This window comes from Oncorhynchus tshawytscha, linkage group LG33 (assembly GCF_018296145.1).
Source record: "Oncorhynchus tshawytscha isolate Ot180627B linkage group LG33, Otsh_v2.0, whole genome shotgun sequence".
Lineage (NCBI taxonomy): Eukaryota > Metazoa > Chordata > Actinopteri > Salmoniformes > Salmonidae > Oncorhynchus > Oncorhynchus tshawytscha.
The window spans coordinates 731,360-745,127 of record NC_056461.1 but is presented as its reverse complement, the minus strand read 5'-3'; the positions used below and the strand labels follow the sequence as shown (position 1 = coordinate 745,127).

Sequence of the window (13,768 nt, the reverse complement as noted above, 5' to 3'; positions counted from 1 at the left end):
GCCCAAAAATCAGCCCCTTTACTTTCAGTGCAGCAAACGCTCTCTAGAAGTTCAGTGAGGATCTCTGAATGATCCAATGTTGACCTAAATGACTAATGATGATAAATACAATCCACCTGTGTGTAATCAAGTCTCCGTATAAATGCACCTGCACTGTGATAGTCTCAGAGGTCTGTTAAAAGTGCAGAGAGCATCATGAAGAACAAGGAACACACCAGGCGGGTCCGAGATACTGTTGTGAAGAAGTTTAAAGCCGGATTTGGATACAAAAAGATTTCCCGAGCTTTAAACATCCCAAGGAGCACTGTGCAAGCGATAATATTGAGATGGAAGTAGTATCAGACCACTGCAAATCTACCAAGACCTGGCCGTCCCTCTAAACTTTCAGCTCATACAAGGAGAAGACTGATCAGAGATGCAGCCAAGAGGCCCATGATCACTCTGGATGAACTGCAGAGATCTACAGCTGAGGTGGGAGACTCTGTCCATAGGACAACAATCAGTCGTATATTGCACAAATCTGGCCTTTATGGAAGAGTGGCAAGAAGAAAGCCATTTCTTAAAGATATCCATAAAAAGTGTCGTTTAAAGTTTGCCACAAGCCACCTGGGAGACACACCAAACATGTGGAAGAAGGTGCTCTAGTCAGATGAAACCAAAATTGAACTTTTTGGCAACAATGCAAAACGTTATGTTTGGCGTAAAAGCAACACAGCTCATCACCCTGAACACACCATCCCCACTGTCAAACATGGTGGTGGCAGCATCATGGTTTGGGCCTGCTTTTCTTCAGCAGGGACAGGAAAGATGGTTAAAATTGATGGGAAGATGGATGGAGCCAAATACAGGACCATTCTGGAAGAAAACCTGGTGGAGTCTACAAAAGACCTGAGACTGGGACGGAGATTTGTCTTCCAACAAGACAATGATCCAAAACATAAAGCAAAATCTACAATGAAATGGTTCAAAAATAAACATATCCAGGTGTTAGAATGGCCAAGTCAAAGTCCAGACCTGAATCCAATCGAGAATCTGTGGAAAGAACTGAAAACTGCTGTTCACAAATGCTCTCCATCCAACCTCACTGAGCTTGAGCTGTTTTGCAAGGAGGAATGGGAAAAAATGTCAGTCTCTCGTGATTGTCCTTAGTGTCTTCGTTCCTGTCGCTGTGTTAGTTGACACAAGTATAGGCTGTTTCGGTTTTCGTTACGTTTATTTGTTTTGTAGTGTTTGTATTGATTCGTGTTTACGTTTTGTTGATTAAACATGGATCGCAATCTACACGCTGCATTTTGGTCCGACTATCCTTCACACCTAGAAAACCGTAACAAAGAGGACAAGTACATTAGTGTCTAGTTTGAGAAACAGACACCTCACAAGTCCTCAACTGGCAGCTTCATTAAATAGCACCTGCAAAACACCAGTCTCAACATCAACAGTGAAGAGGTGACGCCGGGATGTTGGCCTTCTAGGCAGAGTTGCAAAGAAAATGCCATATCTCAGACTGGCCAATAAAAATAAAAGATTAAGTTGGGCAAAAGAACACAGACACTGGACAGAGGAACTCTGCCTAGAAGGCCAGCATCCCGGAGTCGCCTCTTCACCTGTTGATGTTGAGACAGCATATTACTGCGTTGAAGACACCTGGGTACTCAAAAATGATTTTGAATGGTCATCAAACTCGGAATTACACTTGAGAACTCACCTCTTTAGAGCTCAGACTTTCCAACCTGAAGATCACTGATGTCATGATTTGACCTCGTATTCTTACGAGCTCCCAGTTGTCTTGAAAGCTCCATAAGTCAGTCGAGGGAACCATCTCTTCACCTCGTTTTGTTATAAAATCTTTGGTCTGATAGATGCTTACGTGACAACCAGAATGCATTGTAACAAACATGATGCCACACATAGCTGGTAAATAGCTTATCATTAGCTCATCATAATCAGTACAATCAAAAAGGTATTGTACACACATCATATGTGATCCACAGGCTCAAATTGGTCTAATGTAGCAAAATTTGAAATTGCATTTTTTTAGATTGGAAAAAAGTCGAGACTCAGAGCTACAAAATGGTATATCATACACTACAGATGAAGAACAATGGGAAAGTCATTTTGCTTTGAAAGTTGATAAACTTGAAACTCACTTTTGAGAAAATGGCCTTTGAATGTTTTGGTAATACTATTGGAGAGCCCTTCTTGTCTACACCCATTCAGCATTGTTCACACCCTTAAGCTTTAGCATCACCCATCTCTTTAAGTGTTGATCCGAATGTACTAACAGCAGTCAAGCACCCAAGCTAACTTGCTAGTGTAACAGGTGTGAAATGGCTAGCTAGTTAGCAGGGTGCGCGCTAATAGCGTTTCAACTGGTGACGTCACTCACTCTGAGACCTTGAAGTAGTTGTTTCCCTTGCTCTGCAAGAGCCGTGCCTCTTGTCGGGCGATAGGTAATGATGCTTCGTGGGTGTCAGTTGTTGATGTGTGCAGAGGGTCCCTGGTTTGAGCCCAGGTAGAGGTGAGGAGAGGGTCAGAAGCAAAACTGTTACACAAGCTACTTCCAGACATCTAAGTGAGAGAGAGAACAGCTCACTGAACATTACTCGCCCTAGCAGAGCTGGTTAGGCTGTTATGTTAAGCACCCAAGCTAACTGACTAACATTGGCTAGCTCGCTAGCTACTTCCATACACATAATGAGAGAACACCCCACTCTGACAACTTTACTCGCCCTATCAGAGCTGGTTAGGCTGTTATGTTGGTGCCAGAGCGTTGGTGCCTGCAACTGTGCTCTGAGATTGTCGTAAATTCAGAGTGCACACCGGACGCTCTGGCAGATTAGTAGGGTTGATCCGAACATTCTGACCTTACAACGGCAGTCAAGCACCTGAGCTGACTGGCTAGCTTGCAAGATACTTCTAGACACGTAATGGGAGAACACCCCACTCTGACCATTTTACTTGCCCTAGCAGAGCTGGCAGGCTGTTTTCATGTTATCCAGAGCGTTGGTGACTAACTGTGCTGCTGGAAACTATTTAATTGCGTTTTTTTGTCAAAGTTTACTGACACCGGCCATATTTAACAGGGGTTTCAGGATTCGTAAATTCGTCAGTTATTCTGCAATCTCTGGCACACTCAGAAGAGAGTGCTTTGAAATCGGAGTAGATGGCCAGATTGAATTTATGTACATATTTTGTTAAGACATGTAGCTAGCTAGCTCTGCAGGTAGCTAACCAACCAGGTTCAATGTTAGCTAGCTAACATTAGGCTATAGCTAGCCAAGCAAATAGCTCTGAGTAACGAATAATAAGATCATGAGGTTCTTACTGTGGAATGCAGTGTTATTTGCCATACATCACGGGACCCATCTCGTTCAACAAGTTGATTTAAGTTTGCTAAAAGCTCCTGGAAACACTGGATAATCATCAAGACTCTTAGAAGAATGTTCTATGGACAGATGAGTCAAAAGTATAACCTTTTGGATGACATGGGTCCCATTTATAACTGGCGGAATCCAAACACTACAGACGTGGCCAAAAGTTTTGATAATGACACTAATATAATGATAATAATTAAATAATAATAATGAAATATTAACTTTCACAAAGTCTGCTGCCTCAGTGTCTTTAGATATTTTAGTCAGAGTTTACTACGGAATACTGAAGTATAATTACAAGCATTTCAGGAGTGTCAAAGGCTTTAATTGGCAATTACATGAAGTTGATGCAAAGAGTAAATATTTGCAGTGTTGACCCTTCTTTTTCAAGACCTCTGCAATCCACCCTGGCAGGCTGTCAATTAACTTCTGGGCCACATCCTGACTGATGTCAGCCCATTCTTGCAAAGTCAGAATTTGTGGGGTTTTGTTTGTCCACCCGCCTCTTGAGGATTGACCACAAGTTCTCAATGGGATTAAGGTCTGGGGAGTTTCTTGGCCATGGACCCAAAATATTGATGTTTTGTTCCCCAAGCCACTTAGTTATCACTTTTGCCTTATGACAAGGTGCTCCATCATGCTGGAAAAGGCATTGTTCATCACCAAACTGTTCCTGGATGGTTGGGAGAAGTTGCTCTCAGAGGATGTGTTGGTACCATTCTTTATTCCTTACTGTGTTCTTAGGCAAAATTGTGAGTGAGCCCACTCCCTTGCCTGAGAAGCAACCCCACACATGAATGGTCTCAGGATGCTCTACTCTTGGCATGACACAGGACTGATGGTAGCTCTCACCTTGTCTTCTCCAGACAAGCTTTTTTCTGGGTGCCCCAAACAATCGGAAAGGGGATTCATCAGAGAAAATGACTTTACCCCAGTCCTCAGCAGTGCAATCCCTGTACCTTTTGGAGAATATCAGTCTGTCCCTGGTGTTTTTCCTGGAGAGAAGTGGCTTCTTTGCTGCTCTTCATGACACCAGGCCATCCTCCAAAAGTCTTTGCCTCACTGTTTGTGCAGTTGCACTCACACCTGCCAGCTGCCATTCCTGAGAAAGCGCTGCACTGGTGGTGCCCCGATCCTGCAGCTGAATCAACTTTAGGAGACGGTCCTGGCACTTGCTGGACTTTCTTGGGTGCTCTGATGCCTTATTCGAAACAATTGAACCGCTCTCCTTGAAGTTCTTGATGATCCGATAAATGGTTGATTTAGGTGCAATCTTACTGGCAGCAATATCCTTGCCTGTGAAGCCCTTTTTGTGCAAAGCAATGATGACGGCACGTGTTTCCTTGCAGGTAACCATGGTTGACAGAGGAAGAACAATGATTCCAAGCACCACCCTCCTTTTGAAGCTTCCAGTCTGTTATTCGAACTCAGTCAGCATGACAGAGTGATCTCCAGCCTAGTCCTCGTCAACACTCACACCTGTGTTAACAAGAGAATCTCTGACATGATGTCAACTGGTCCTTTTGTGCCAGGGCTGAAATGCAGTGGAAATGTTTTTGGGGGATTCAGTTAATTTGCATGGCACAGAAGGACATTGCAATTAATTAATGCAATTAATTGCAATTCATCTGATCACTCTTCATAACATTCTGGAGTGTATGCAAATTGCCATCATACAAACTGAGGCAGCAGACTTTGTGAAAATAAATATTTGTGCCGTTCTCAAAACTTTTCCACGACTGTACATTCCACAGTAAGAACCTGATACGGAGAACAATATTGTATTCGTGAGAAGTGTGGTATTAGTTTGTAGACCAAGCGGTTGGACACTACAGACGTTTTCGTGAGTAGACTGATGTTCGAGATGTCTTCTGGTCTGACAAACAGATGTGGAGGGCCTACATCGGTGGATGCGGTGGATTGAGGGGACACATACAAAGTGATTTTCGTAGCAGGTTAGGAGAGGATTTTCCCTAATCCTAACCCTTTTCTTAACCTTAATCTCAGTCTCCTTACCTGCTATGTTAATTATCCAAACTTGCTGAGTAAGTTCTACTAACCTGCTACGAAAAATGTCCTTATGTCTGGTAATCTCGCAAGTCCACTGTCAGCGGTGTCTCTCTCTACTTGTCACTTGCCTGCGTTGGTCTGGACTGAGGTAGTTTGTTTCACAGCCATGGGGATATAAATCATCTGACAGCCCAGGCTACACATACACGCACACAGAGAGGCACACTTGGCCTGCTAGCCATCCGTCCTCATCAGAAGGAACACACTGCTAAACACACAGCCCTACAGGGGAGAGAGTGACCTTGCTGCCCAAACAGAGACAGGTTTGTGTGTATTTGTCCTGTGTTTGTGTGTGTGTACATGTGTTCCACCCAAAGGACTCCCTTGAAATAAACCATAAGTGATCAGTGATGATCACGACGTGAACATTGTCGTGAGTGCCAATGATTCAGGCAGTGACTTTCAAGGCCATTTTATACAGGACACTCAACAAAGCGTTAGTGGTGCCTCATTAAAAGTTTGACTCTGTAGTTTTGTGCACTCGGTTTCCCATAATGGCCAGTCACACTATTATTAAACATAAAATAAATCAACATAATTTATGACTGTGTCCCTAATGGAACCCTATTCCCTAATATAGTGCACTACTTTTGACCAAAGCTGTGGTTAAAAAGTAGTGCATTATGTGCTGTTTGGGTCTCAATTTTAAGCACCCCTTACTCTGCTTGATTAATGATCCTGGTTGTTAGCCCAAAACTGCTCTAAACTCTCTGCTAGCCATTTGTTGAAACGTCTGTCTGGCATTAGGAGGGAGAACTGGCGCTATGTTAAACATGTATGTCCTAACAAAAGTTGCAGAGAAGATTTTGCTAATTCATTCGCGTCATTAATGTAACTGCACAGTGTTTCCAGATTTCTATGAAGTATATATCAAATCACCTTTTATTTGTCACATGTGCCAAATACAACAGGTGTAGTAGACCTTATAGTGAAATGCTTACTTACAAGCCCATAATCAACAATGCAGTTTTAAGAAAAATAAGTGTTAAGTAAAAAATTAGAGCAGCAGTAAAATAACAGTAGCAAAGCTATTTACAGGGAGCACAGCTTAGTCAAGTTAAAGTGAAGAGTTAAAGTGACTATGCATAGATAATAAACAGAGAATAGCAGCAGTGTAAAAGGGGGGGGGACAATGCAAGTAGTCTGGGTAGCTATTTGATTAGCTGTTTGGGAGTCTTATGGCTTGGGGGTAGAAGCTGTTTAGAAGCCTCTTGGACCTAGACTTGTCGCTCCGGTACTGCTTGCCATGCGGTAGCAGAGAGAACTGTCTATGACTAGGATGGCTGGAGTCTTTGACCATTTTTAGGGCCTTCCTCTGACACTGCCTGGTGTAGAGGTCCTCGATGCTATGAAGTTGGGCCCAGTGATGTAATGGACCATGCACACTACCCTCTGTGGTGCCTTGCGGTCGGAGGCTGAGCAGTTCCCATACCAGGCAGTGATGCAGCCAGTCAGTGATGCACTCGATTGTGTAGCTGTAGAACTTTTTGAGGATCTGAGGACCCATGCCACATATTTTCAGTCTCCTGAGGGGGAATAGGCTTTGTTTTGCCCTCTTCAAGACTGTCTTGGTGTGTTTGGACCATGATAGTTTGTTGGTGATGTCAACACCAAGGAACTTGAAGCTCTCAACCTGCTCCACTACAGCCCCGTTGATAAGAATGGGTTGCGTGCTCTGTCCTCTTTTTCCTGTAGTCCACAATCATCTCCTTTGTCTTGATCAAGTTAGGGGATAGGTTGTTGTCCTGGCACAACACGGCCAGGTCTCTGACCTCCTCCCTACAGGCTGTCTCATCGTTGTCGGTGATCAGGCCTACTACTGTTGTGTCGTCTGCAAACTTAATGATGGTGTTGGAGTCGTGCCTGGCCTTGCAGTCATGAGTGAACAGGGAGTACAAACTGAGCACGCACCCCTGAGGGGCCCCAGTGTTGAGGATCAGTGTGGCCTACGTGTTGTTGCCTACCCTTACCACCTGGGGGCGGCCCATCAGGAAGTCCAGGATCCAGTTGCAGAGGGAGGTGTTTAGTCCCACGGTCCTTAGCTTAGTGATGTGCTTTGAGGGCACAATGTTGTTGAACGCTGAGCTGTAGTCAATGAATAGAATTCTATTCAGGCGTTTGGAAATTGCTCCCAAGGATGAACCAGACTTCTCGAGGTCTACAAAAAAAAATCTGAGGTCTTGGCTGATTTCTTTTGATTTTCCCATGATGTCAAGCAAAGAGGCACTGAGTTTGAAGGTAGGCCTTGAAATACATCCACATCCACAGGTACACCTCCAATTGACTCAAATTATGTCAATTAGCCTATCAGAAGTTTCTAAAGCTGTGACATAATTTTCTGAAATGTTCCAAGCTGTTTAAAGGCACAGTCAATTTAGTGCCTGTAAAAGTCTGACCCACTGGAATTGTGATACAGTGAATTATAAGTGAAATAATCTGTATCAATAACTTGTCTTGCACAACGTAGATGTCCTAACCAACTTGCCAAAACTATAGTTTGTTAACAAGACATTTGTGGAGTGGTTGAAAAACGAGTTTTAATGACTCCAACCTAAGTGTATGTAAACCTGTGTATATGCGTGAACTGTTTGACTGGGAAGCATACGGTAAGCTGCAATGGGCTGTTGGATCGGCAAAAATCCACCACCAGCCTGCCATTGGTCCAAAGGGCCGATGCAGGAGAAGGCCGAGTCACTCCACCAAGCAGTGTCTCCGCTCCCCAGTTTTGGGTTTCTTATTCACACATTTTCTGTTGTTGATTGAACTGTACCTTTCTCTTCCATCAAACCCGTTGGCTAAAAAAGGTGCAGCTTGAGCTCTGCAGCATTGTTAAATATAGCCCTCATGACCCTCTCTCTCGCTTCTCTCATTAAGCCTCTGCTGTAAAACTAACAATATTTCAAACCATATTTCTTGCAATTACCCTTATCTAGCAGAGCAATCGTAGGTAGGTCAGTTGCCAGTCTTTTAGTTGCAGTGCTGAAAAGGCTCAACATTTCTAATAGATAAACTGCCCTACAATTTAGCACCTGGAAGTTGGTGGATTAGAAAAAGTGAGGAAGGCTGTCTGAGGGTCATATCGTTGGAATGGTTGGTATTCATGATTAGTTGAGTGTGTCATTACTTAAACTTGTCCCTTATTTAAGCCCTAGTGTAATTGCATTGGCGTCTGTGAGGATAGATTTTTCCCCTACAGTCTATCTGTATGCAGAAGAGAGCTTACATTTGTTTTTTAGAATGAAGAGTAGGATGCAGACTTTTGATTGATTTAACGGTGGCATAGCAAGTAATTCGATTTGTGGGAGATAAGCAATCTGTTGCATTGTCAATTATTCAACCAGTGTTGGCTGTTTACTGGGAAACAACAGTATGGCCCCTAGAGATTGAATTGCATTTAGTCAAAAGGTAATGTCTCTCAGTACAAAATGTAACCTGATGGTGTCTGTGACCTATGAAATCATTGCGTCATCTCAACAACAATCTATGAGTAAACTCGATTGTCTGTCAGGAAGGAGACACAGGCACGGCACTACGTCGGAATCGTCAATGAGGCCTAAACCAGTCACATTGGCATCCGGGTCACGATCCTCTTACCATTGCAAATGGAGAATGAGGGAGTAAAAGACATAAGGGGGGGTAGGTTTTTAAAAAGGAGTAAAATATGCAGCAATGCTCACCTCGTCCGGCTGGAATTAGCCAGGACCAACATGTGGTTTCAAGCCAAAATGATGTATGTGAAAGTATATTCCTCCTGCCCTTGTGGTGCTCTGAGCCTGAGAGGGCCCGGTGGGTGGTTCACGGTCCAGGACGGGATGTTTTTTGCCCTAAACACTGTCAAACCGACTAGAGCGTTCATCCATGCCAGGAAGTATATTTATTTTGCAAGATAACTCATTCAACCCCCTAGTCATCGAGCTCTGACGTCTTTTCGGCCGGCAGTCGCATCCATTGTATTTCCGATGCGCAAAGACTTCTGATGCCAGAAGTGACATCCGGATGAGATAGAGGGTTAGGGGGGGGGAAAGTGCTTATTTCAAATGTTTATGGGCTTTCACACAGTGCAGACTGGGGAGGACAGGCTGTGGGGAGAGGCTGTAGAGACCTCCAGCAGACAGAGTGCTTAGAGCTCCAGCCTATTGATTCACTGGACGGCACTGGCCTGAGCTGCTCCAATGGGCAGAAAAGGGGAAATGCGTCTCCACGTCTTGAGACTTTTCAGAAACATCACTGCTCCAAAGCTGGTTCATTGAAGATAAGATTTTAGGTTTGAAGTCATTATTTAGACAGCAAGGAGTTGTAAATGTTTTATTAATATTTGAGTTATATCACTGCTCTTAATGTCTCTCTGTGCTGTTTTATTGTAGAATTTTTCTATTTTAAAGCAAGTGTATGCTAGTAGGATGGAATATCTTTCATCATTGTTTCAGGTCTTCTCTCACAAAATTGAGCTCTGGAATGGTACATTTATATTTGAGTTGTTGAAATGATCGCTCTACCGCAAGAGGTGTCTTTTATTACTTGTGAATATATATATGTACATCTTTATGTTGTAAAGGCGTATGTGCGATAAAGCATTTTATTGATATATTTACTGTCAAGGATAGCAGTAATCAATAAGCAAATCCTTGCTTTGTGGGTTCGGTTTACTATATCTCTTGCCATTAATTTTGCGTTCATCTGTAACAAAGGGCACGGGTATAAATCATGGATGTACACTGAGCGTACAGAGAGGCCACAGTAGCTTTCTCTAAGCACTAGCGTTCAGCTGAACACTCCCCAGGGGTCTACTGGGATGACTGGATCCATTTCCTACATTTCCTGCTAATCCCTGGTATCTTCCTGCAGCTGCCACCAGCACCACCGCTGTGGTGAAGACCTCCAGCCACATGACGCGCTGTAGTGACAGCCAGAAAAACTACTGCGTAAACGGAGGGGAGTGCTTCACCCTGGACATCACCCCTGGCAGGTCCAAGTTCCTCTGCAGGTAGGACATGATGAAACACAACACCATCCACACCACACACTGTACTATACTATGCAGACTATGTTTGACTTTATGCTTAATACAATTCCTGATGGCTTATAGCTGCTGTTTCTAAATATTTAATTGTGCTCCCACATGATGCCGGTGCCGACTTCAGCACACTACTTTGCTATTTTGTACATGTCAAGACGTAGCACATGCTGATACAGTAGATGCAGTCATAACATTTACTATCTATCATGTTTGAAGTCATGATCTTTTAGAATGCGGTATGTCCAGCCCCATTTATGCCTGCTAAATTAGGCCCCAGAGCTTTTTAGGCCCAAACTGTGCCAAGTTTAGAGGAAAGTCTTTTTTACAGTAAAGCAAAGGTGTCAGCTGAATGTTTTTTGAGTAAATCATTAAACAATCCAAAGACCTGAGCAGAGATTAAAGTGAATGCACAAGACATCATGGCGGTGTACAAATGTGCTGCCTCTGCACTTTGAAATGTCTATTTGGGCAGCCGTAGGGGAGGATGTTCTAATGGATGCTTTGCATGACACTTACTGGGCTAAGCAACAGGGAGAGCATGGAGAGCAGAGCAGGTGGGGGTCCCTATCCACATGCTCCTCTGCCCCCCTACATTATTAATGCCGGCTCCTTTCATCGGAACAGCCCAACCGCTGCACTCCATTTAAGAAAAACAAACTCCAAATCTGGGGCTATGTTGCATTTATGAGATTTTCTTTCTGTCTTCTTCCCCATTTCATTGTTCACTTTGTAACCTTAGAGCTGGGTCATATTCATTAGGCACCAAATGTAACTAAACAGACTGTAATAGGGAGGGACTACCTTGACTTGTCCAATAAGAAACGGTCATTTTAGTTTGTTGTTGTGAAACGTTTTAAATGGTTTTCCGTCACATGCCCTACTGAACATGACTCTGTGCTGACATTGTGCTGATGTCAGGATCAGCCGTGTTCTTACAGTAGGACATTGATTTATGCTCCAGCATCGCACTCTTGTTGTCAAGAGTGTTCAGCCCTGATCCAAGCGATAGAGCTGATGAGAGACCAAGGCAGGACGGGGCTTGATGTGCTTTCCCAGTGCCCCCTGTGGCTTGAACCTCTGTGACTCAGTCTCTGAGAGTTTGAGTACTCAGCTCAAGGCACATGAGTAGCGAATCATCCCGAGCAGCAAACAAGCTGGCATGCTCTTTACTTACACGCTTCGTATGAGAAGCAACGGCATACATCGCTGACATCTATATTTGACAAGATAATCACCTCTCTGCTGTCCTGTCCACATTCTCCATCATTGTCATTCATATAAAATCCATCTGAGGTAAAATCATGTATTATCCAGACCAATTGACCACTAAGGCATTGAAGTACACTGTGGTCTGTATAGCAAAGTGGATTGACCCTTTAGAAACATTCCGAGGTTGTAAACTCTTCCTAATTATCTACAGCATCTCCCAATTTGTATATTACATCATTACATCTGTGGTTAGAACATCCAGTAGTTTTCAAAAGACATGGTGAGGTGGTGATAGCTCATGGTATTATTGCTTCCATTGCAGCAGTAAGAAAGATCACTGCAGCTCCTCCCTCTTTGTGCCTGACACAAGGCTTGCCATTGCCAAGGATACACTTTGGGTCTGGGCCATCCAATACATACATAAGACAGACTCTTACCGTCCACCGACAGATTGAGTTTCGTGTTAAATACTTCGGTGACTAAGCGCAAAAATGCTGCTGTCTCCAGGATATTTTGTTTCCTTTCAGTAAATGATGCAGCATGCCATCACTGGAAGGGAGGGGAGAAAAATAACCTCTCGGTCTCCCTCAGAAATAACTCTATCTACAAAAATAACCTGTCTGCCAGGGGTCCCTGTGGAGCCCGATTCACTGAAGCCTGAACAGTCGGAGCACGGATTCTGTAACAGGCACACAGTGTGGAAGGGTCGGAACATCATGGAAGCAACACTTTCAATCCTGACCCCCTCCTCAATTTATTTATAGCAAATTATATGTTTTATTTTATTTAATATGTATTTAACTATTCATATTTAAATTTAAATATTCATAGCCAATATGAAATTATTTCTTTAGCCATGCGGTTATTTGAAATGGCAGTACATTTGAATTACGTCCTACTGTACTCTACCTGACAATGGTCACTGATCTCTGGGTAAACCAGCATACATACCAACAACACCTACACCTATCAGTTTCCTGCTATTTTCCATCCCACTCCCACGTTCCCCTCTCTCTATCCCCCTTTTCTTTCTCTGCCTCTGAGAGAATGGGCTTGCCCAGCAGACCCTGTCAGAACTGAATCACAGCTGGACTGGCTTGTTGGATTCTTTCTGCATCTCACTCCACAATCTCTTCCTTAGCAAGACATTACTCAGCCTCCTGCTTTGTCATCAGACACCAGATGATCTGCCAGTCTTCGCCCCTAACCCACACGTTAATTCCCACTTCAGTACACAAACAACTTACAAACGAAGAATCGTCAAAAAAGGCAGATTTTTCAAAAAAACTGAGCATTGGTCAGTATGTTGCCCTTTTTCAATTAGCTCTAGTCATTTAGATTTGAATGAAGGGCTTAATTTGTTACTGTGCCGCTACTTGGTAGACTGGTAGATGTTACATCAGGCCCCCCCAGGTGCTTAGCGGAATACATTGGGAAGCGATGTCAAGCCACTGTGCCTGTGAGAGTCATAAACCCCAAATATTTGTGCACTCAGCCATTCGTGTCCTCTCTGGTGTTTCATACCTGTTCCAAAGTTCCAATCACTGTCTCTCCCAGAGCCAGATATACAATACATCCAGACAATTTGTTGTGTGTGTGTGTGTGTGTGTGTGTGTGTGTGTGTGTGTGTGTGTGTGTGTGTGTGTGTGTGTGTGTGTGTGTGTGTGTGTGTGTGTGTGTGTGTGTGTGTGTGTGTGTGTGTGTGTGTGTGTGTGTGTATGGAGTGGAGTAGAACGGCATACAAATTACTAATAGACACACATACACACTCATCTTGACTCGATTTCCTTTTTCGATGGATCAAAAGAGGTGGATAATCAGACAATTATTCAGGCATGGAGTCCACACTGGAGGGCACACAATTCAAATAAATAATCGTTAAAAATGATGGATATTAAACATTTAGGTACATACAAGTGTCTATTGGTTGAAAGCTTAAATTCTTGTAAATCTAACTGCACTGTCCGATTTACAGTAGCCATTACAGTGAAAGCATGCCCTGCGATTGTTTGAGGACGGTGCCCCACATCAAAATATTTTTCCACCGCCACAGGTTTCACAAATTCACAAATAGCGATTAAATATTCACTTACTTTTT

General features: G+C 43.5%; 1 protein-coding gene across 6 annotated transcripts in view; it reads left to right on the top strand.

Annotated features, from left to right (window-relative positions):
- The window catches only part of LOC112244578 (pro-neuregulin-1, membrane-bound isoform), an 88,818-nt gene that overhangs the window by 45,799 nt on the left and 29,251 nt on the right, over positions 1-13,768 (top strand). For 4 of the 6 annotated variants that reach the window (XM_024412288.2, XM_024412286.2, XM_024412287.2 and 1 more), the window contains exon 2: positions 10,290-10,428. In XM_024412288.2, coding sequence (XP_024268056.1) covers positions 10,290-10,428 — 139 coding nt within the window. Of the gene's footprint in view, positions 1-9,503; positions 9,709-10,289; positions 10,429-13,768 lie in introns of those variants that run through there. The other 2 variants (XM_024412290.2, XM_024412292.2) reach the window with 2 other exon arrangements.